We start from the raw sequence: 25,337 nt of genomic DNA, 5'->3' as shown, positions 1-25,337 counted from the left end.
CAATTCACTAACAGCCAGGAAGTTTACAAAGATGCCAAATATTCATATTCAGGAAGCCACTGACTAAGGGTAATTTTAAAGAGCAAGAGAACAATCTAGTTCATGTTTTCTTTTAATTTTACTCAGCAGAAATATAAAAGTGCAATTTCTGTAAATTAATGACATGTACAGTACACCACAATAAATATTCTTATTTTTGGTGACATCTAAAAATTCTAGCTATTTACTTGAAATGAGTCATGAGATAAAAACTGCGTCAACAACCAAAAAATACCTGACCCAATGAAGATAAAATCTTAAATATATTCACCAGGAAGATGCATATTGCATTATTGCAATTAGATCATGCCTCCGAGCTCTAAAGTATAAAAACTTATTCAAGTTATGTAAAATACAGTTGAGATTGTTCTCATCACAGGCATAATCTAATATAAAAAATAACTGACATTTACAAATAAAGAGATTCTCCTCTGAGGGGAGAAAAATACAGAAATAGTTCCACTTCAGTGATGATTTTCTGGACTCCATGGAGAAACAAACGTGCACAGAGCTGAGGTGTTGTATGAGTACATAGTGAGACAAGTCTGTTTCTGTACCACTCCAACTCAACAGGCCCGGTGAGCGGAGTAGACCATTTGGTAAGCCTACTTTCACACTGTGTCTACTATTCATCTGGGGTATTTGGACCCTTGACATCTCAACACAAAGTGAATGCAGGAGTTGTGTGTCCTGGACAGCATGTTCTTGCCTTCAGTTCAAATGGTGTACTACAGGAAATCAGTGGGTAATGTAAAGTTGCCTAGCTGATGCTAATCCAGAGTGGACTATATTCTTGATTAAAAAACAAAAAGTCAAAAATAAAAAGAAGTATATTAAGCTCACTTTTAAATCACAATCAGGGTTCTAAGTAATATACAGTATAATGTTTCTATCCAATACTTGTCTGAATTGACCAAGTCAAATAAGGACTGAACTCACAAAGCAAGAATTTTGGTGACTCAGTATTACTGACTCAAACCTAAGGAGAAACATGTTCACTACATGGACTGTAACTAGATCATAAAACAAGAAAGATACATTATAGCCTCTAGGATTCACAAAGTCTTTCTCCTCATCTTGGACTGCAATAAAAAGGGGAGATTGGGCTGCTCCTAACCAAATCCCTAATGGTGGGAATTCTGTACTTCTAGTTAGAAAGCAAAGGTTGTTATCCTAATCTTTTCTCCCTGCCTAGTGAATATTCAGCATTACTTTTCCCCCTCCATATCAGTTCTCATTTGAGATGCAACTCCTGAAGCAAACCAGTGCAGGTTAGATGTGGACAAAATACTACATTTTGGAAACATTCTGCAGAGACAAAATTAGAGAGAGAGAAAGAAATTGAGCTAAGGCAACATTTAAAGCAACCTGGCTGGAGCAAAAAGATAAGGCTTTATGCTAAGCATTTCCAAGGAAATCCAGGCATCAGTTATGCAAAGCGACAGAACCGACTACCATTCTGGCCAGGTTTCACATTTTTCATAAGTAAAATGTACAGCTCCATAAAATATTTTACTAAAAAGAATGTAACAACATAAAAAGACAGTGAATATTACTGATTGACAGGTAAACAGATTACAGTATTACTACACTTTTGGCCATGTTTTTAAAGTTATATGGTTGTGGTAAACATTCTTAAGCTGACTGAGGTATATGAATACTTTAAACATCTGAGGTTTAGAGTACCATATATGGAAGTAAGGGAAGTGACACTATTTAGTAAGACAACCTTACTTCAAAATAAGGGGGTCTAAAAATTACTTTTTAAGGTTACTGCCTTATCTTACAATATTTAGCAACCTAAGAATTTGCTAAAGTTTTGGAACATCTAGCCTAGCAGGCCAATGCACCATGTAGAACATTAAGAACAAAACTAAAATGACCCATACAGTTAAGTAAATGTCAAAAACAAAATATTTGTCTGGAACATACCAGAAGCAGAGAACCTAAATATTTTCATAATTTATCACAAATATAGGTGGACGTTTTTTAAAGTATACACACAGTATGCATCTTCAAGACATTGGATTAACCCAGTAAATATAATGAGCAGACTGGCTATTATCCTGGCTGCCCCGCTTTTTTGTTGGCTTTTGAAGGAAAAAAAGTTCTGTCCAGCTCTGCAAACTTACAATTTTCAACAATTATTTATATTGTATTATTTTCATCAAACACGAGGTTGTTCTCCCTAGAAAACATCTTTTAGACATATTTAAACAGGTAAATTATACCTGTCAAAACTGAGCCAATGTTGTTGTGGTAAATCAGATATGTGCTTATTGTGCAGGTAAGGCTACGATCACAGACTACATGTATTCAGCGTGGCTTAAACTAAAGAAAGAGTTAAAACACAACATCACTTAACCCTCTCTTTCCGTCTGACTTATTTTGTTTTTAATGATTAAGATTGTAGTACTTTACTACGTCACACCAACTCTGAACATTCTAGGAAAGTGTCTCTGGCACAGGTGGTTTTCAGAAGAAAAGTCAATCTTCCCAAAAGCTTAACCTCTGCTTTATATTAAAGTGCGGAAACTGTGGGAAAGAATATGTCAAGACTTCCCGGCTGTCACTGTGGAACCACTTCCCTCAGAGAGGCTAAGGCTGCATGTATGCGGACGTGCAATCTGTTCTCAAAATCATATCCAGTGAATTCCTCCTGCAACACAAAATACATACAACTATTAACCTAATCAACCTTAGGATGTCAAGGTGACTTGCTGAGGATGCTTAAGAACTCACTGAGCTACAAAACAGTAACTAGGACAAGGGAAAAGGTTCTTGGAGCTTGAAAATTGCTAATAACCCTCTTCCCTTACCAAAATTAAGCAATGGTGTTGGTAGAGAGATTTCCCCAGCACAGTCCACCAATTAGAAGATGGTGCAGGAGGTTCCCCTCTACCTCCCAAGTGCAAGCAGAGACCAGTCTATTTCTCTATTAAAGGCTTGCACAGTAACTGGGAAGTTGTATATGTCCAAAAGCTCCAGGAAATCCCAAGCTGCATACAAAGAGTAAATGACCAGTTCCAGTATATATACAAAGTTATAGAGCATCGGTGATATACACCAGCTCTTTAAAACCTGCAACACAAGCTGAACTCTCAAATTCACTTAACAGCAGGATTAGGTTGTGTTGATTTGTTACCTTTGCCTGGAGAAGTAAGATTTTGCCTCTTGGCACAGTCTAGAAAAAGGAGAAGAAAATATCACTTTTAGAAGAATGTACACATGGCAGAAAGGTCAAAAAGAATCTTTTAAAGTATAATGGTCAGCCAACAAGAACTAAGATCTCAACCCTGAAAATACTACTGGGTCTACTAGGACTACTCATGGTAGTAAACACCACGCCCTGTAGGTGTTTACAGGCTCCTAACAAGGTACCTGACTGGTCCTGCAGTATGTATTTCTGTATGTACACCTCTATGCCGATATAGCGCTGTCCTCGGGAGCCAAAAAATCTTACTACATTATAGGTGAAACCCCGTTATATCAAACTTGCTTTGATCTGCCGGAGCGCACCGCCCTCCCCCCCGGAGCGCTGCTTTACCACATTATATCCGAATGTGTGTTATATCGGGTTGTGTTATATCAAGGTAGAGGTGTGTTTAGAAAACAAACACTTCTGTCTACTTAAAAAATATATATATGTAGAGCTATAAGTGCTACAGTGAGCTACCATATACAGTGAAAACACTACAGTTATAGGCAAACTAAAGTTTAAGAATAGCGAATTTACTGATTTGACCAATTCAACTTGCAAAACACATCATCAATTATACACTGAGATTTTGGAAGAGTTTCAACTTTTTTTCTTATCTATTTCAGTTTACTCATTTGAACCTTCTCTTTAGAAATATTAAAAGATTTCCATACTTCATACAACTTTCCCTTCTGCAATAATAATCATGGGCTAAAGACAGACTTTATTAGAATGATTTGGAAGAGAAGCGAATATTTTGGTCTTCAATGAGCTATTTTTCTTGACACAGCAAGGGTTACTCATGCTTGTACGAAAAATTTGATATTTTCAACTGAACTTCTATTACTGGATTTGAAGGCTTCTACTCTATTCCCCAGTAAGATGCATGTGATTTTTTTTTATTTTAAATCTATGAGGATGCCAACAAAGGATAAAAAAAGATACTTAGAAAGATGAAAGTGATTCAAATGAGTATATTACTCCATTTTTTCTGAATATAAATACCTTAAATATTTGTAGTTTTTACTTCAAAATGGTATAGCTACACTCAAAAGTGTATAAAATATTACCCATAAAGTCTGTATTTTGCACAAACTGATCTTAGTCTCCTATATAGCACCTACCACTACGGTATTGAAGGGCTTAATGAACGGAAGAGTTTAAAAATAATGAAGTTAATTCAGATGAAATGATGTTTGATCTCACAGATAAATATGAATAACTTTAAATTAAACTGAAGTACTTTATTAAAAGTCATGATTTTTATGATGAAAATGCAAATCAGTATCTGTATCTTTCATTCATTAACTTCAGTATGTTTAATCCTTTTCTCTGTCACAAGTTAATTTCCAGAGCTTTTTATTTGTACAAGATCTAAAACTTTGAGAATCATATTGTAACTAAAGATGATCCACGCTGATGAGATATGCATACCCCTGGACTGTGAACTCTATCTTCTACAAAGCACTGTATGTTGGGATCCACTCACCCCCATGCCCAGTTCTGATGGTATAAAATGGTGAGCAACTCCAACCATTAATCAGTTACTTCCTCTAATTCACAAATCTCTTTACAAGAGACTCCAAAAAAGTAGGAAGGTGACAAAGATGTGTATATATATATATATATATATATATATATATATATATATATATATATATATATATATATATATATACATATACATATACATATACACACACAAAAGTTAGTCCTGTGCACTGACCGAGACAGGGGTCCTGTGGAAGAAATAGTATGTGATCATGTAATTTAAAACTATATCATAATTAGGCTTGGAAGGATTATATTTTTATTTGTAAATGTCAGTAAATGTCAATTTTACCATACCCACGCAAATGGATAATAAATATTTCCATTGATAATAATCAAATTTCAGATAGACAAAGAAAGAAAAATGCCGGTTGAGACCTTATTAAAGTCTGATTTGAGGATATTTACTTTGTATATTTTGACGCTATGCTGACAATTTGCGTTTTAACAGTTATAAAGCTTTAACTTTTTGAATTTCAACATTCACAGTCATAAAATTGTCCGACTCTCTTATTTTCCGACAACCCCACATACTTTCCCAAAAATGAAAATTTAAAAAAAAGCTAAAAATGGAAAAAAATGCTTTAAACCCATTGTGACATTGCAGTCTAATATAATTTTATAAAAATATACTAATGAATGAATATAATGTAACTGGAATATTATTCATGCGAAAGGTCTCTTGTAAGGTATCATTACAAAGCTTATAATCTACTGAATGTGATCATCCTATTTGTATAAATGTACCACTCTTGTATCTGAAACTAGAAATATGAAATATAACTCCGAGGGCCTATTGTAATTATGCAAAGTGTGGGCCATTAATGGTGGTTTGGAATGTTGATGACTCCCATTAACCAGGACAACTGTCTGCAGATGGGTGTGTTTTACCTGTAAGTCTTCCTGTATACCTGTGTGCTGGCAAGTGGGCAATGAAGTTTTGCAGTGACATGTGATCATGTCACCTGAACTGGAATCCATCTTTAACCTGTGTTCTTCCATTGAGAAGGAGGGGGTGGGAACCCAGAGAGGGACAAAGGATTCCCACCTTATGCACAAGATATATAAAGGGGTGGAACAGAACAAAGGGAGAAGAGGAGCTATCATGAAGAATCCCTAGCTACCACCTAAACTGGAACAAGAGCTGTACCAGGGGAAAGAATTGTGCCTAGGCCTGGAAGGTGTCCAGTCTGAGGAAAAAAGTTATTGAAGCATCTCTGAGGGTGAGATTATCTGTATTCAGTTTGGTTAGACATAGATTTGCACATTTTATTTTATTTTGCTTGGTGACTTACTTTGTTCTGTCTGTTACTACTTGGAACCACTTAAATCCTACTTTCTGTATTTCATAAAATCACTTTTTACTTATTAACTCAGAATATGTATTAATACCTGGAGGAGCAAACAACTGTGCATCTCTCTCTCTATCAGTGTTATAGAGGGCGAACAACTTATGAGTTTACCCTGCATAAGCTTTATACAGGGTAAAATGGATTTATTTGAGTTTAGACCCCACTGGGAGTTGGTCATCCGGTGTTAAAGACAGGAACACTTTTGTTAGCTGCTTTCAGGTAAACCTGCAGCTTTGGGGCAAGTAATTCAGATCCTGGGTCTGTGTTTGAGCAGATGGGCATGTCTGGCTCAGCAAGATAGGGTGCTGGGATCTGAAGCTGGCAGGGAAGTAGTCTTGGCATATCAAGTGGCGGCTCCCAAGGAGGGGTTTTGCACTACTGTCAAAATTTAAATAGATAAAAATCTTAAAAAATGCTTAAAATAAACATTGATATTATTTGTCAAAATATAATAAACAAATTCTGCAAAGCCTAATCATAATTCATAGACATGGGAAGGGGGTTTCACAGATAATCATAAATCCAACATTTCTTAACTTCTGAGTTCTTTACTTTGCAACTATTTTAACATATTAAAAAACCCAACCCTAAGTTATTTGTAAAACTGAAAAAAAACAAAAAAATCATCAACATATTCACCCCCCACATAGGTTACCAGGAGGGATGGGATCTGTAGATCCATAGCACAGTCCTCTACTACTTGGACTAAAAGAGTAACTGGTAACAAGTTATCTTTTATGTGGACCCACCACTGGAGGGGGATAAAAAAACCACACATACTTTGCTTAACTTTCATAGCTATTTGCTAGACAGAAAAGGAATGTCAAGACAGAGTGACTGGGTTCACTTCCAGGTTCTGAGGGAGAGCGTACTCAAGAAGTTACAGACCTCTGCCCTTCCCAGCCTTTCCCTGTTCCCCTCTATTCGTACTTTATCTGCTGCTCATATTGGCAACTATAAAAAGTAAAAAAAAAAACATAACAAATGTAAGAAAAAGGAAGCTGATAGTAATGAATATAAATTGGAAGTTAGGAACTGTAGAAAACTGATAAGGGAAGTAAAGGGTCACAAGGAGAAATCTACGGCTAGCAGAGATCAGGATGATACGGAGGTTTTTAAAAATATATTAGGAACAAAAAGAATCCAGACAATGGTATTGGTCCATTACTATATGGAAATGGTAGAAGTGTTCAATAAATATTTCTGTTCTGTACTTGGGGAAAATATAGATGATATAGTCTGATCATATAGTGATGATAACACTCTTTCCATTCCACTAGTTTCTTCAGAGATATTAAACAGAAACTACTCAAGTTAGAAAGTTTTAGACAAGCAGGCCCAAATAAATTGCATCCAAGAATTTTAAAAGAACAGGTTAAGGAGCTCACTTGACCTTTAATGCTGATTTTCAATAATTCTTGAAACACAGCAGATATTTCAGAAGACTATAAGGAAGCTAATATTGTGGTAATTATAGGTCTGTCAGTCTGACGTTGATCCCAGGCAAGATAATGGAGTGGCTGAGAAGGGACTTGATTAATAAAGAATTAAAGGAGGGCAATATGATTAACGCAAATTAAAGTGAGTTTATGGAAAAAAGGTCCTGTCAAACTCAGCTGATATTTTTTATGAGATTACCTTTATCGACCACATTTGTAGTGTGTATGTAATATACTTAGACTTTTCTAAAGTGTTTGACTTGGTACCACATGAGTTTTGATTAAAAAACTAGAATGATATAAAATTAACATTAAATTATTAAAAATCTGGCTAACTGATAGGTCTCAAAATGCAATTGTAAACAGGGGGCGGTCTTGCAGGGATCAGTTCTTGGCCCTATACTATTTAATATTTTTATCGATACCTGGAAGAAAACATAAAATCACCACTGATAGTGCAGATGACACAAACATTGGGGGAGTGGTAAATAATGAAGAGGAGATGTCATTGATTCAGAGCAATCTGTATTGCTTGGTAAACTGCAAGCAATATGCAAACAATATGTGTTTTAATACTGCTACAGGTAAATACTGTATATACATCTAAGAACAAAGAACATAGGCCATACTTATATGATAGGGGAACTCTCTTAGGAAGCAGTGATTCTGAAAAAAATTTAGGAACATGATGAATAATCAGCTGAACATGAGCTCCCAGTATGACACTGTGGCCAAAAAAGCTAATGTAATCCTGAGAAACAAAAGGGGAATCTCGAGTAGGAATAGGGAGGTTATTTGATCTCTGTATTTGGCACTGGTGACCTGCCCCTGGAACACGGTCCAGTTGTGGTGCTCACAATTCCAGAAGGATGATGATAAACTGGAGAGGGTTCAGAGAAGAGCCATCAGAATGATTAAAGGATTAGACAACATACCTTCCAGTGACAGACTCAAAGAGCTCAAACTATTTAGTTTAACAAAGAGAAGGTTAAGGGGTTACTAGACTACAGTTTGTAAGTATCTACATGTGTAACAAATATTTAATAATGGGATCTTCAATCTAGCAGGGAAATGTATAACATGATCCAATGGCAGGAAGTTGAAGCTAGACAAATTCAGACTAGAAATATGGCATACATTTTTGACAGAGATAGTAATTAACCACTGGAACAGTGCAGCAAGGGTTGAGGAACATTCTCCATCACTGACAATTTTTAACTCAAGATTGGATGTTTTTCTAAAAGATATGCTCTAGAAGTTCTATGGCCAAAGCTATACAGGAGGTCAGACTGGATGATCACAATGGTCCCTTCTGGCCTTATAATCGATGAATCTTCCCTCACCCCTGTCCAACTCCTGTACCTGTTCCCTCCCTACACTGTTCACAGTTCCCCCCTTCTCTTTTCCTGGCTCATACCCTGTTCTCTTCACACATTCATCTCTTCCCCTCCTCACCCCTCTGCATTCAAATCAGGTGGCTTCCACCTTTCTCTCCATCCTGCCTGGGAAGCAACATGGGGTGCACAGAGAGCACAGGACAGACTGTCTTCCTGTACTCCTCATGACAGTCATACCTGACTGGCTGGAGGAGCAATTACAAGGAAAGTCCTGTTCTTCTTCGAGTGATTGCTCATATCCATTCCAGTTAGGTGTACGCGCCGCGCGTGCACATTCGTCGGAAAACTTTTACCCTAGCAACTCAGTGGGCCGGCAGGTCGCCCCCTAGAGTGGCGCCACCATGGCGCTCCATATATACTCCTGCCGGCCCACCCGCTCCTCAGTTCCTTCTTACCGCCCGTGTCGGTCGTTGGAACAGTGGAGCGCGGCTTAGCTGACCTCCACTTCCCTAGCTACTCGTTTTCTCGTATATAATTATGCAGTTATAACCCTTTTATATATATATTTGTATGGTTATACGTGTTTTCTTTGCTAACATGGTTAGTTTAGTTAGCGGGGTTCAGGAAGTAGCCCCTTCCATGAGCCCAGTGCCGGAGCCATGCATGGCTCACCGGGTTTTAAAAGGGGCCCGGCCTGCCAGAAGCCGCGGCCGAAGAGAGATCTACATGACTCCTGTTTGAAGTGCCTCAGGGAATCACACTTGACAGATAAGTGCCCCATTTGCAAGGCTTTTAAGCCGAGAACAAAAAGGTGCGGGACTTTCACTTACCCCTCCACCTTGGCGCCGAGCGATGTTCAAGCGGCGGGCAGAAGCGCCTCCTCGGCACCGGACCCCGCCGGTACTACCAAGGCCTTTCGGCACCGACCGTCGCCGGCACCGATGTCGACTCGGCACCGCTCCCTTCTTCCGAGGTCGAGAGAGCCTACGATTCCTGCTGGTGCCTGGCGGCTCCCCGGCACGCGCCGTGGTTGAGCCCCCTGCTCCCGCTGCTTCCGTGCCACCTGCATCGCAGCCAGAGAGCTCGCCTAAGTTGCGTTACCCGGCACCGACACCTGCAGAGGCACCGATGATTTCGGCTCCGTCGATTCCAGTCCCCCAGGACCACGGAATCCGGTGCCTGGCAGCTCCCCGGCTCACGCCGTGGTAGAGCTTACTGCTCCTGCTGCTTCTGTGCCAACTGCACCACAGCTAGAGAGCTCGTCTAAGATGGCTCGCCCGGCACCGACGACGTCGGCACCGTCGATCCCGGTCCCACGAGGGCCGTAGAATCCGGTGCCTGACGGCTCCCCGGCGCGCGCCGTGGTTGAGCTACTGCTCCTGCTGCTTCCGTGCCAGCGGCACCACAGCCAGAGAGCTCGTCTAAGTCGGATCGCCCGGCGCCGACACCTGCTACGGCACCGATGACGTCGTCACCGTCGATCCCGGTCCCACAAGGGCCGTAGAATCCGGTGCCTGACGGCTCCCCGGCACGCGCCGTGGTTGAGCGTATTGCTCCTGCTGCTTCCGTGCCAGCGGCACCGCAGCCAGAGGGCTCGTCTAAGTCGGATCGCCCGGCACCGGCACCTGCTGCGGCACCAATGACGTCGGCACCGTCGTTCCCGGTCCCACAAGGGCCGTAGAATCCGGTGCCTGACGGCTCCCCGGCACGCGCCATGGTTGAGCTACTGCTCCTGCTGCTTCCGTGCCAACGGCACCGCAGCCAGAGAGCTCGTCTACGTCGGATCGCCCGACACCGACACCTGCTGCGGCACCGATGACGTCGGCACCGTCGATCCCCGGTCCCGCAAGGGCCGTAGAATCCGGTGCCTGACGGCTCCCCGGCACGCGCCGTGGTCGAGCTAATGCTCCGGCTGCTTCCGTGCCAACGGCACCGCAGCCAGAGGGCTAGTCTAAGTCGGATCGCCCGGCACCGACACCTGCTGCGGCACCGATGACGTCGGCACCGTCGATCCCGGTCCCGCAAGGGCCGTAGAATCTGGTGCCTGACGGCTCCCCGGCACGCGCCGTGGTTGAGCTCCTGCTCCGGCTGCTTCCATGCCAACGGCACCGCAGCCAGAGGGCTAGTCTAGTCGGATTGCCCGGCACCGACGCCTCTGAGGCACCGACAACATCGGCACCGTCGATTCCAGTCTCACAAGGGCTATCGAATCCGGTGCCCGACGGCTCCCCGGCACGCGCCGTGGTTGAGCGTATTACTCCCGCTGCTTCAGTGCTGACGGCACCGCAGCCAGACAGCTTATCTAACTCGGATCGCCCGGCACCGACACCTACCGAGGCTCTGATGACCTCGGTACCGTGGATCCCGGTCCCACGAGGGCCGTCGAATCCGGTGCCTGACAGCTCCCCAGTACGCACTGTGGTTGAGCCTGCTGTTCCCTTCACGCCGGAGATGTTACCAACGGCGAGGGCTCTCAGTGCCATGACAGAGTCAGTGCTGCCTGACCCGGGCACCGCCGGTACCGGTAATACAGTCTCTTCAGGGGACTGTCCCCTGTCAGCACAGCAGAGCGGCACCGTTCATGATCACGGTCCCGCAGACACTCCAAGTCCTGTCGGCACGCCGGACACCACTGGCAGTCCCGGTGCTGTTTTCCTCGGTACTGGTCACACTCGCTGCACCGGTCGGTATCCCGTTCGCCGACCCGCTATCGGCACCGTTCCGACCTCTGGCACCGGGGCAGGTACCTTGACTCCTGTAGCCCTTCTCCGAGCCTCGAGATCTCGGTCGACCTCCCGACACCGTTCTGGTTGCGGGTCTGGATCTCGTTCCAGGTACCGATACGCCTCCCGATGCCGGTCCCCGGTGCCGAGTTGGGCAAGGTCCGAGTGAGTCAGAGACTCTGCCTGTGCCTTCTTTTAGTACCTCCATGGCCGTCCGGACACGCATCCGTGTCATCCCATATGCGCAGATTTTATGCTCAGGACCACGATCCTGATATGATGGCCAGCGGGCGCCAGCCCCGAAGCAGAAAGAGGCTTGGCGAATGAACAGGCTTGGCCGCCAGGTGTACTCTGCAGGGGCCCTGCAGCTTGGGGTAGCAAAGCAACAAGCCTTGCTTAGCTGCGATAATTATAGCACCTGAGTGAAGGAGTTTCTCCCTCAAAACTTCCACCTGGAGTTCGCTGCCGTCTTGGAGGACGGGGGGAAAGAAGGTTCCCAGAGCGTCCCTCCAGGCCTCGTTGGACGCAGCAGACTCTGCGGCCGGCACTCTGGCCTTGAGTGTCGCCGTGAGGTGCATTTCATGGCTTCAGGTTTTAAACCTCCGGCCGGAGCTGCGGTATGCCATTCAGGATTTACCCTTTGTTGGTAAAGGCATCTTCGCGGCAGAGACAGCCCCAGACTGCGAAGTCTGGTGGGCAATAGGGTCCTAATGCGTCTCAGCATGTATACGCCAGCGACAAAACGCAGGCCTTTCTGGCCCCAGCCGCCATACTCTGTGCCTAGCCAGAGGCAGAACTCTGGCAAACGGCAGGGCCAAGGTGGTCGCAGACGAACGTCAGGACCCCTGAAGAGCCAAAGTCAAGGTCCCTCGCAATTACCACTGGGACCAAAGACGGACCTTCCAAGGTTCACCTGAGGGCGGTGTACCAGTCGCAGGACGGGATCCCGATCCCGCTTTCTCCTGGCATGGCCCCAGTTACTTTCAGATCGCTGGGTCCTGCGCACGATGGAGCATAGGTACCACCTTTAATTTGCTCCAGCCCTGTCCCACTTCAGCGGACGAAAGGGGTAAGGGGTTTTACCCCCGTTATGCCCTAGTCCCCCACTCGAACACAGGTCTCAGACCTTCTTGGTCCTGCACGGACTCAACCGGGTTAGGATAAGGTTGGAGTTCTGCATGGTATCCCTGAGAATCATTATTCCATCCTTGCCTCCTGGGGGCTACGGTGCCGCCCTGGATATGAAGCACGCGTACTTTCGCAATGCCATCTTCCCTCCGCACGGGAGATGCCTCCGCTCTATAGCCGACTGTCAATACTCCCGGTTTACGGCCATAGTCGCCGCCTACCGTCGCTGATGTCGGATATGCGTTTTTCCGTATCTGGACGATTCGCTTATCCACGGAGACTCTGAGACACAAACCACTCAGCGCGTGGGCATCGCCACGGTCTTATTCACAGGTCAAGGCCTGCTGTTTATTATAGAGCAATCCACTCTGGTCCCCACGCAGAGGTTGGGCTCCCTAGGGGCTATCCTGGTCTCCTACCTAGCCGGAGCCTGCTTATCACAACTGAGATTTTAGGCGATGGCAATAATCATCTGAGGTCTGAAGGCTTTCCCAACGACCTCAGCTCGTTCTTGTCTCGGTCTCCTGGGTCCATGGTTGCCCGCAAGTTTGTAACCAAACACGCCAAGCTCCGCCTCCGTCCTCTCCAAGTCCGGCTCACTGCCCCTGACGGCGGACGCCTCATCTCTCTGCTCGAGTGTTCATAGTCACCTCTGAGCTTAAGGCCTTTGGTCTTCTAGGGAGCTGGCATTCCTCCTCAATGCCCCAAAAATTGAGAGTAGTCCGCCTGGCATGCCAGGGGTTCCAGCGGCAGCTGCGAGACCGTTGTATCTCGGTGTTTACAGCCAACACAACGACCAGGTGCTTCATAAGTATTCAGGGGGGACATAGTCCTCCCCCCCCCTTTTTTTGTCAGGAGGCCATCCATTTCCGGGTCTTTGGCATGGCCCACTCGATGGAGCTGGCGACGTCCTTTCTCCCAGGCGTTTGGAACGTCCTAACTCTTTGCCTCAGCAGGTCTTTCCTGCCTTACGAGTGATCACTCTGCCCCATGTGAGGCGTCCCGCTTTCCGGAAGTGGAGATGTTTCCTCACACAGACCTGTTCGCTCACCGCGAGAGCAGGAAATGCCAGGTGTTCTGCTCCTTCCAAGATCTCTCCTCGGAATCGATCTTGGCGCATTCCTGATGCCGTGGAAAGGCCAACTGCATTATGCCTTCCCACTGTTCCCACTGGTTCATTAGGTCCTGCTCAAACTCCACAGGGGCAGAGCGTGCATCATCATGATCACTCCAGAATGGTCCAGGCAGCGCTGACATACCACGTTACTCGGCCTGCCAGCCCAGACCTCATCACTCAGGGCAACGACAGGCTTCGTCACTCGGACCTGCAGCCTCTTCGCCTCACGGTGGCTGCTGCGTACCTGAGTCGGGGTGACAGGCAGCCTTCCACCTGGTCAACGTACCGGGCCAGGTGGAAGCGTTTCTTTTACAGCTGCAATACGCTCGATCTTGCTCCTGCTGAGGTCTCGATCCCCTCGGTTTGGCCTGCCTCTGGCCTTCAGCGGCAGGACCTGGCGGTATCAGCGCTGAGGATACACTCAGCAGCCATCTCTACCTTCCAGCAGGCTGAGATGGACGTTCAGTGTTCTCACGCTCTATGGGTTCGAGGTCCCTCAAGGGCTTGGAGCGCTTGCACCCTCGGATGCGCCGCCCAGCCCCGACCTGGGACCTCAACCTAGTCTTGGCCAGACGGGTCTCTGAGATCAGAGCTCTTACGGGGGTTCCGCCGTACACTAGGTTTCACAATGACAAGGTGCAGTTATGACCGCACCCGGCTTTCCTCCCTAAGGTGGTTTTGGCTTTTCATGTTACCCACAGTTCAACGCAATGGGCACAACCGTTGCACTCCTTGGACATCTGTGGAGTGCTCGCATTATATTGTGCTGACAGAACCATTTCCTAAGGTGCCCCAGCTCTATCCCGGTAGCGGGCCAAAGGGAGGGCTTGCTTGTTCTCCTCTCAGAGGATCTCATCTGGGGTGATGGCGGACATCCCCACTTGTTATGATTTGGCTCATATTTCCACAAGCCACATCAACGTGCATTCTACCAGGGCTCAGGCTTCATCTGCCGCCTTGCTGGCTCGTGTTTCTACCCACGAGATCTGTCGCGAAGCTCCATTGGTCCTCGGTCCATACCTTTGCTTCGCAGTATGCCCTGGTTCAGCAGTCAAGAGAGGCTGTAGCCTCTGGCTCAGCAGTTTATTCTGCCACATTTCACTCCGACCCCACCGCCTTTGTAAGGCTTGGGATTCACCTAACTGGAATGGATATGAGCAATCACTCGAAGAAGAAAAGACGGTTACTCACCTTTGTAACTGTTGTTCTTCGAGATGTGTTGCTCATATCCATTCCACGCCCGCCCTCCTTCCCCACTGTCGGAGTAGCCGGCAAGAAGGAACTGAGGAGCGGGTGGGCCGGCAGGAGTATATATGGAGCGCCATGGTGGCGCCACTCTAGGGGGCGACCTGCCGGCCCACTGAGTTGCTAGGGTAAAAGTTTTCCGACGAATGTGCACGCGCGGCGCGTACACCTAACTGGAATGGATATGAGCAACACATCTCGAAGAACAACAGTTACAAAGGTGAGTAACCATCTTTTCAATCCCCAGAGCCCCAGCATGGAGCGTGCTCAGCCCTTGTGTAGTGATGCTACATATGGATTCTTCTGAGCATGTAAAGTTGCAAGTAGTTGGAACATGCCCAATAAGAGAATCTTCAGAGAATTAGCTGCAAAACTCTAACAAGTCTCTGCTGAGCATGTGTGAACTGAGAATTTTTAGAGGCTTATTAACTTGGGCAAAGTTGTGTGGATATTCACCAAGATGGCAAAAGGATCATCCTTGGCATCAAGGATGGCGAAAGGAACACCTCTGCCAAATTTGGAAGCACTAGAAATTTTCAAAGAAGTGGTTGCCAGAATTTTAATATGGACAAAACAACTTATTTTTCCCTAGTCTTGTTCTTGGAAATTGCTGAACCAGTTTGACTAAAGTTTTCAAAAACTACTTAGACAGAGGCAGATACCCAGCATGGAGAATTTCAGCCTAAATGGTTAACATTTTGCAACGTTATAAACTGAAAATAGGTTCTTACAATGAAAAGTGTTGTGCAACCTTAATAGTACCATATGTTATCAATTCCACCTACTACAGAACCTCCAAGAGCTGGGTCTGAAGAGCATTAATTAACAGCTTTCTTCCCTGAACTGGCCAACTCATTTAGAGGAAAGTGGAAGAAGTAATACTGTTTAAAATAAGTATATAGAGCTCCATGTGAAGGTTTTACATATTTCAACAAGGGAGATAGTGTGAAGCATACTGCAGAAGCCGCCTTAGTTGAATAAAGTCTGATATTTTCAGGTGGCCGAGCACCTGCCATGTCATATCAATCACACATACATCTCCTGATCTATTCTGACAGCCTCTGAAGTCAGATGGATTGAATTCTATTCTTAACCCCATATGCCACCAAAACAAAACAAAAAGCTTGAGGAAACTTATGGACAGATTTGGTCTTCTACTGAGGACAACTTAAGGTTCTCCAGACACCTAATGCAGGGAGCCTGACATACCTAGATGTCAATGAGTCTTAGGGAAATCAGAGACTACTTTAGATATGAATTTGGGATGAGAATGCATGGCCACTTTACCATTATGGAACATGAGATTGGGAGAATCTGGCAACATATCTATAATTCACTAACTCTTGAAGGTTGACGTTAGGCTATGAAGAATATTGCCTCTTAGATTATACATAAAATAGCCTGACAAAGTTTGAACAGAAGCCCATGAGTTTTGTGAGAGGGAGATTTAGATCCTCTGAGTGAAGTGGTTACTACCCAGATGGAATACATGAAGCAAATGCTTCCTGGTAGACACTCGGTCACCAGAGTGAGAAAGACTGATAAACCCATACAGCAGAAGGCAGAAAGCAGAGAAGGCAGTCGGACTGGATTTTCAGTATGTTCCAAACTTGCTGCATCTTCAGTACTCAAAAGGAGCTTTTATACCATGTGCCGTAAGACAGGAGAATGGATGGTCCCAATAAAAATAGCTTTCCAGAAGATTCTGAGCTCATAAGCCAGGCATGTATTTATCCATAGGCATGGGAATTAGGGATGTGGGGGGTGCTGCAGCACCCCCAGGTTTCGTGCAGGGTCCCGGCTGCTGCTGGCCCCACATCCAGGGCTCTGCTCCCAGACCCAAGCCTGTGGTCCTGGTGCTCCCAGCCTCAGCCCCCTTACTCTTATCCATGTCCCCCCACCCTTCCAGAGCCACAGCCAATCCTGGCCCCAGCTCTGGGTAGTGGGGGGCACGGACAGGGGTAAGGGGAGTGTGAAGTAAAAAGTTTGGGGAGCACTGGCTTTCAGCACTCCACTGTAAAAAGCATTCCAGCGTCACTATATCCCCTCACTCTTGGGATAAGTACACAGGGAATCCTTAAAGATGTTTATTTTGACACAGAACTAATTAAGCTTGCCAATATTCTTGCTTCAATAATTTTTGTTGTTCTTTATGTAATTTTCTTTTCTTTTTAAACTTTAGCTATAAAATAGACAGGGACTTGGAGTAGTTCCGCTGATTTTTTTTTTTTTTTGCTAGAGAGCGTCACCAGCTGGTGGCCAGGAATGAAATGTTTCAGTGCAGCTACCTTGGACAGTCTCAGATCCATATTTATTATATAATAGGTAAAAATGAGCAGTAATGAAACCAATCATTATTATACCATCACAGGTACGCAAAAGGCCCCTGCAAACGTCACAGTGTACACTTTGTATGATGTATGCTACTCTCTACAGTATGATATCGCCATGTAGACAATAATATGGTATCTATCACACTAAAGACACAAAACTAAAAGGGACTCTTTATACACAGGTGGAAAAGTAATTAAAATTAACTCCTATACCTGATAATTTGTAAAATAACACATTTTCATTGTCTATTTAGAGTGGTCACAGTTGACCCCCTTTCCACTTCCAAAAATGTAAGATGTATTCTAGTGTTACCTCTGGATTGTCTAACAAAAGACAGCCGAGTTCATAGCAAGCATATGGCTGAATGTATAAGTTGTTTTGACGGCATAGTTCATCTTTAATAGCTCGCTGAAAGAACTGTAAGAGAAAAATCTGTGTTTATACATTAAAAAGAGTAGTCACTCATTCATTTTGGAAAACTAAATAAGCAGCAACCTGAACATCAAGCACCACAAGCCAACTCCAAAATCATAATCTGAATGGAGCAACATTTCCTATGTCTTAAAGAATCCTTAACAGCAGTGATCATATGAATTCATGTCAGCATCTGCTGTTAGAGAAAAATGTTAGGTCTGTATAAAAAGAATTCATAAATTGATCCAATGATTTTATATCTTTAGCTGAAAAAAAAACCCAAAAACATTACAGGTTTAACATGGTTCTTTAATAACTGGCAGTCACAGACACAGATTCTTTAAAATAAATTGGACAGAATTAGAAATAAGAGTTCACCATCACCTCCTTCATTGTCTTTGTGTGAACTGGGTTCCATTTGCAAAAATAAAACAAGTTCAAAGAATTTGGTGATTGCAGAACAAATTTCAATTCCATCTACATTAAAAAGGGATCTTTGAAATTTGCTAATACTCAGAAACATCTTTCTTTTAAATTTTCCATTAGCTCTAGAATAAGGGTGTTCAAAAACTCAGTCCAACTGAGAGAGCTGCACTGGCAGATGGCAAAAGCCTGAGGAATGCCCTAAATTTGTACAGATTGCAGCCACTCAGTTTGGAAGTGTGATCCACAGAACCCATAACGTAACACAGGGATGGGCAAACGTTTTGGCCTGAGGGCCACATTGGGGTTGTAAAACTGGATGGAGGGCCGGGTAGGGAAGGTAGTGCCTCCCAAAACAGCCTGGTCCCTGCCCCCTATCCACTCCTCGCCCACCTCAGAACCCCCAACCCATCAACCCCACCCGGCTCCTTGTCCCCTAACTGCCCCCTCCCAGAAACCCCCGCCCCTGGAACCCCACCCCCATCCAACCCCCCTGCTCCCAGTCCCCTGACTGCCATGACCCCATTCCATACCCCTGCCCCCTGACAGCCACTGCCCAGACAGCTCTGCAGGGGAGAGGAGGGGCAGCAGGAAAGGGGGCTAGCCTCCCTGACCGGGAGCTCAGGGGCCGGGCAGGATGGCCCTGCACCCACCTCTGATGTAACATCTTGTTCTCAGTAGCCACGCCACTCAACTCAAGGTCCTACTTGCTAAAGGCTGTAATCACTGCACATCACACACTTCCATAATTATACCTTAGGTTTGATCACGGGCCACATGGCAGAATACAGAGGGCTGCCTCTGTCCTGTGGACCAAATTTTGGCCACCCTATTTTAGAGCTTAAGATGGCTTCAAGGTATATCACTGATAGAAGCTGAACTGTCTTTATTTTTTTTTCCCCCAAAGAAGTCAGCATGCTAAACCCTGTTTAATAGCCCAGAGGCACAATTCTTTTTTGAAATTCTCCACTTCCTCTTTTTCCCTTCAACTCTCACCCTGGCTGGCCACCTCAGCTGATACATGTGCTAAACATTAGCCCTTAATAGGAACTGGGAGATCACTGAAGCCAATGTTTTAGCCTTTTCCTGTCATACAATATGAAATCCAGTAATACACACTCTCTCAGAATACTTTGAAAAGACTTAATATCCTCTACTATCATTCACCCAGTGTGTCAGTAGCAACGACAAACAGAAGTTTGTACTTAATCAGAAATGGGATCATTTATAAGATAGTTGGGTACATCATTATTGTTCTTGTAACAACTTACCTGAACCGCATCTTCAGAATTTCCTAAGCATTTATGTATGGCACCAAGAAGCAAATTCTTCAAACCAACAGAAGACGAATCATCAACCTCATGACAAGCTTAATTAAAAAAAAATCAAATTAAACTTTTAATCAAATTATACTCCCTTTAAAATAAAAATGATCTTTTGGTGTTTTTTTTTTAATCAGATTAGAAAGTCTCATTTCTGTAGCTTAATTTTAACTAGCAATGGCCAGTCTCCAATATTGTAATCTGTATCTTTAATGTTCTCTCCGTTTTAATTAAAAAAAAAAAAAAAAAAAAAGTAATTTTCTAGCCCTCGTGGAGAAAAACTTGAAAATGTGACCCAACTGAACCTTAAAGGCTCAAAGGCAGATGACCAATTAAAATAACGCATTTTTGTTTTGTTTTGTTTTAAACTCAGAATTTTGGGGGCTTGACTCATAATATCTGAATGTTGGGGGGGGTAGCAATACTGGTTATTACTGGGAGAATATACTCACTTCATGTTTTGAAGGTAATGATGCAGACATATCTACCTGAGTTTGCACAGATGCTTAAACTATATGCACCAGACATTTCAACAGGTGCTAATTCGGATGCTTTAAACCAGGGGTAGGCTACCTATGGCACAGGTACCGAAGGCAGCATGCGAGTTGATTTTCAGTGGCACTCACACTGCCTGGGTCCTGGCTACCAGTCCCGGGGGCTCTGCATTTTAATTTAATTGTAAATGAAGCTTCTCAAACATTTTAAAAACCTTATTTACTTTATATAACTAAACTATTGTATGTATGTATTATAGACTTATAAAAAGAGACCTTCTAAAAACGTTAACATGTATTATGGCACACAAAACCTTAAATTAGAATGAATAAATGAAGACTCTGCACACCACTTCTGAAAGGTTGCCAACCCCTGCTTTAAACGCCAACATTGTAAACCTATTCACTGCTCACTTAAGCACATAAGAAAAGAGAGGTGGTATCATATTATGAAGATCTATATAGTTTCCCAGTGTAGGCCAGGGCCACATACAGAAGATGTATATGGTAAGTTTTCAGAGGAAGCACAATAGATTTTTTTTTTTTCCCCCTGAAATAAATAGGGTTCAGCTTTCAAAAGGGCGGGAAATATGTGAGAGAAACAAGATCTAGTATTTATTATTTCAGTTTATTTTGAGTGTCCATTTTATGGATGCTTTACAAAAATTAACAGATATTGGAAACACTAACATATTTACATATCACAGGAATACGTAACGGTGTGATCTAAAGGTTTTATCAGCATGATTTTGGGTTTATTCATGAAATGAGTAGAATACAAGCTCATGCCAAAAGAACCTTAATACTAAACACTATAATTTATTCTGTATGTGCCACTCAAATTACAGAAAAGCTATTTTACAAATGTTTGAGAGAGTTTACAAAACTTGTATAGGAACTATTTTTTGTATTTCTTGTCTATTAGAACCAGATACCTTACCTTCTTTAAGTTCAAATGTACAGAGCTCAGATGGAGCTATTAAAAAACCAAAACACCACACACCAGCACAAAAAGCCCTCGGGAAACAATTATTTTTAGACACAAAAATGTCTTTAATTAAAAGTCTTTCTAGCACCTTTCAGGGCTAGAAAATTGAGAATCTGAAATCGACCCTCTTCCAATTGTATAAAGCTCCTGCAGTGGCATGAATTAATGTATTTTGAAGTTATTTTTATAGATAGAAAAGCTATTACTGGGGTAGGACTCTGGGCCCCAAACAGATGTAATTTTCAATGCACTGAGTGCATGTATAGCATGCACAGAAATTCAACATGTAGAGAGAGAAGGAGGAGATATTTCAATGGCAGGTGGATTAAAAAAAAGGGGGGGTTATTTGAAGCTGCTCAGAAATCTTGAGGGAGATTGTTCAATGGGCAGAAAGGTGATCAAAGGTGCATGATACATTAATTTAACACATGGTTCTGTAATTTTACACATGGATATCATCTCCACAGACACTTTTTGGGGTGAGGGGAGAGGACTGTGAGTTGTATGTGTGTGTGACCATGTGTACGTACATACCAACAGGACCACTAACCTATTTAGAGTTACCTACAATCGTTACAGTTCCATATTTAACTATTTCTCTAATCCCCATACATTAATGGAAGTTATGTACACTTGGGTGACAATTAAAACACAAATGGATTGCTGTGGGGTTTTTTTATGAGAAGGGTAGCCGTATTAGTCTGCATCTGTAAAAGCAGCAAGTGTCCTGTGGCACCTTATAGACTAACAGACGTTTTGGAGCATGAGCTTTCGTGGGAGAATACCCACTTTGTTGGATGCATCCATGTGTTTTTTGGTTTCTTTTGCAGCTACGTTTAAAAGAATCATTAAACAAAGTTGAACTAATACAATTATCTGCAGTACACTGGATTTTAAATTAAAATGCTGTTATGAATGTCAACTTTTTTTGAGAGACTGTCACTCTCTATTTCAAAATAAGTGTTAATTTGAGTCCTAATGCATGCCCTTTTCCATAACTATCCAAATAATTTAGCTTACTCATAAAATGTCCACACATTTCAGCCTTCATACTACTGCGATCAGCTAGTCTTCATGAGAGAAAAAAGAAAACAGAAGAAAAAGAGAACATATCTCACTGAAAGAGATAGCCAAGGAAACATATCCTACCTTGGCTCATATGTTGTAGGTTAGAAAAGGAACAATTTGGAAGGGCTTTCCACAAATACAACACTTCAATGGATGCCAGCACACAGAGCTCTTTGGTTGGTATCTGCTTCCTAAATCTGTCTGCCTGAAAACAGCAAAGATAGCTGTGCTAAGTTCCTCTCAGAAGAAGAGATAGATAAGGGTCACAAACAGTAATTCTGATGTTTTCACAAAAGCAAGTAACAGTGTTAAAATGTTTGGGGCGTGAACATTTAGCTTGCAGTTCTAGAGACTAAATATAAGTTGTTGAAATAGTACAATTATTGTTTCTCAATCAAGATCAATGTTATTTGGTACATGACTAACAAGTCTTGAAAAAAAATTAAAACAATACAATCTGAATATTGATGCAGTGGTAGACTATTTTTTTCCAATAAAAGTTTGTGGGCCTTTCCACATCACTTCCAGATTCCAAGAATGACCTAACTACAGGCATGCACAGTAGAGCTAACATCAGGGTAAAATGAAGCAGGAAGAAATGAAGCAGGAAGAAAGACTAGTGCTGCAGCTTTGGTATATCAGTATTATTTTTCCTCTGAAAATTATGTAAACCAAGCTTAGTGGTGAGCTACTAAGCTTTTTCCTGTTGGTAGTTCATTAAACTATAAAGCACTGTTCACTTTTTCCACCTAAATCATTTCCACTAAGTTAACACTAGAGAAGATGGCTACCGGAAAAAAATAAACTTTGTTTAGAACCAAATCCTTTAATAAAGGACAACACAATTGCCAATTGTAGTTACTGTACTGAAGCAACTCAATTCATGCCAACCAAACCTTTTTGACTGAGAATTGTTCAATCTGATTGTTTTTTCTTTTGAAAAGCTTCTGAACTTCCTTGAATACATTCTGCGCACCATCCACATCACCAGTGGCTCCTTGACACACTGTAATAAAGCGCACACACACACACAAAAATTCTGCTAAAGATTCCAGCATATGAAAGATAGGGAAAAAATAAAGGGAGGGCATTATGCAGGTAAAGGGGAAAAGCATGGTCTTTTGGTAAAGGGAACTCAGGCACACTGTGTTCAACTCCCAGCTCTGCCATAGGCTTCCTGTATGATCTCTGACAAGTCAATTTCTTGGTGTCTCAGTTCCTCATCTGTAAAATGAGGATAATTATACTTGTCTCTGCGGGTTCTTTTGATTAATTCATTAATGCTTAGTATCAGAGGGGTAGCCATGTTAGTCTGGATCTGTAAAAGCAGCAAAGAATCCTGTGGCACCTTATAGACTAACAGACGTTTTGGAGCATGAGCTTTCGTGGGTGAATACCCACTTCCTCAGATGCATGTAGTGGAAATTTCCAGGGGCAGGTATATATATGCTAGCAAGCAAGCTAGAGATAACGAGGTCAGTTCAATTAGGGAGGATGAGGCCCTGTTCTAGCAGTTGAGGTGTGAAAACCAAGAGAGAAGAAACTGGTTCTGTAGTTGGCAAGCCATTCACAGTCTTTGTTCAATCCTGAGCTGATGGTGTCAAATTTGCAGATGAACTGAAGCTCAGCAGTTTCTCTTTGAAGTCTGGTCCTGAAGTTTTTTTGCTACAGGATGGCCACCTTAAGGTCTGCTATAGTGTGGCCAGGGAGGTTGAAGTGCTCTCCTACAGGTTTTTGTATATTGCCATTCCTAATGTCTGATTTGTGTCCATTTATCCTTTTCCGTAGAGACTGTCCAGTTTGGCCGATGTACATAGCAGAGGGGCATTGCTGGCATATGATGGCGTATATTACATTGGTGGATGTGCAGGTAAATCAACCAGTGATGGTGTGGCTGATCTGGTTAGGTCCTGTGGTGGTGTCGCTGGTGTAGATATGTGGGCAGAGTTTGCATCGAGGTTTGTTGCATGGATTGGTTCCTGAGCTAGTTATTATGGTGCGGTGTACAGTTACTGGTGAGAATGTGTTTCAGGTTGGCAGGTTGTCTGTGGGCAAGGACTGGCCTGCCACCCAAGGCCTGTGAAAGTGTGGGATCGTTGTCCAGGATGGGTTGTAGATCCTTGATGATGCGTTGGAGGGGTTTTAGCTGGAGGCTGTATGTGATGGCCAATGGAGTCCTGTTGGTTTCTTTCTTGGGTTTGTCTTGCAGTAGGAGGCTTCTGGGTACACGTCTGGCTCTGTTGATCTGTTTCCTTATTTCCTCGTGCGGGTATTGTAGTTTTGAGAATGCTTGGTGGAGATTTTGTAGGTGTTGGTCTCTGTCTGAGGGGTTAGAGCAGATGCGGTTGTACCTCAGTGCTTGGCTGTAGACAATGGATCGTGTGATGTGTCCGGGGTGGAAGCTGGAGGCATGAAGGTAGGCATAGCGGTCGGTCGGTTTTCGATATAGGGTGGTGTTAATGTGACCATCACTTATTTGCATCGTGATGTCAAGATAGTGGACCTCCCGTGTAGATTGGTCCAGGCTGAGGCTGATGGTGGGGTGGAAGCTGTTGAAATCGTGGTGGAATTTTTCCAGAGTCTCCTTCCCATGGGTCCAGATGATGAAGATGTCATCAATGTAGCGTAGGTAGAGAAGGGACGTGAGTGGACGAGAGCTGAGGAAGCGTTGTTCCAGGTCGGCCATAAAGATATTGGCATATTGTGGGGCCATGCGGGTGCCCATAGCAGTGCCACTGATCTGGAGATATATATTGTCATCAAATTTGAAATAGTTGCGTGTAAGTATAAAGGCACAGAGCTCAGCAGCCAGTTGTGCTGTGGCATCATCAGGGATAGTGTTCCTGACAGCTTGTATTCCATCTGTGTGTGGGATGTTTGTGTAGAGAGCCTCTACATCCATGGTGGCTAGGATGGTGTTTTCTGGGAGGTGACCAATGCATTGTAGTCTCTTGGTTTTCACACCTCAACTGCTAGAACAGGGCCTCATCCTCCCTGATTAAACTGACCTCATTATCTCTAGCTTGCTTGCTAGCATATATATACCTGCCCCTGGAAATTTCCACTACATGCATCTGAGGAAGTGGGTATTCACCCACGAAAGCTCATGCTCCAAAACGTCTGTTAGTCTATAAGGTGCCACAGGATTCTTTGCTGCTTTCATT

The 25,337-nt window shown here is 43.7% G+C and overlaps 1 protein-coding gene across 4 annotated transcripts in view; it reads right to left on the bottom strand.

Moving 5' to 3' along the window:
* Positions 1-96: 96 nt before the first annotated feature.
* TTC39C (tetratricopeptide repeat domain 39C) overlaps positions 97-25,337 on the bottom strand; it is an 80,850-nt gene continuing 55,609 nt past the window's right edge. For 2 of the 4 annotated variants that reach the window (XM_030552921.1, XM_030552924.1), the window contains 6 exons: positions 23,070-23,179; positions 22,255-22,378; positions 19,573-19,670; positions 17,777-17,881; positions 3,185-3,223; positions 97-2,698 (listed from right to left, as the gene is read on the bottom strand). In XM_030552921.1, coding sequence (XP_030408781.1) covers positions 2,609-2,698; positions 3,185-3,223; positions 17,777-17,881; positions 19,573-19,670; positions 22,255-22,378; positions 23,070-23,179 — 566 coding nt within the window. In that variant the 3' untranslated portion in view covers positions 97-2,608. Of the gene's footprint in view, positions 2,699-3,184; positions 3,224-17,776; positions 17,882-19,572; positions 19,671-22,254; positions 22,379-23,069; positions 23,180-25,337 lie in introns of those variants that run through there. The other 2 variants (XM_030552922.1, XM_030552923.1) reach the window with 2 other exon arrangements.

The sequence above is a fragment of the Gopherus evgoodei genome, chromosome 2 (assembly GCF_007399415.2).
Source record: "Gopherus evgoodei ecotype Sinaloan lineage chromosome 2, rGopEvg1_v1.p, whole genome shotgun sequence".
Classification (NCBI taxonomy): Eukaryota; Metazoa; Chordata; order Testudines; family Testudinidae; genus Gopherus; species Gopherus evgoodei.
The sequence above is the reverse complement of the archived record's forward strand: the minus strand, read 5'-3'. Positions and strand labels throughout refer to the sequence as shown.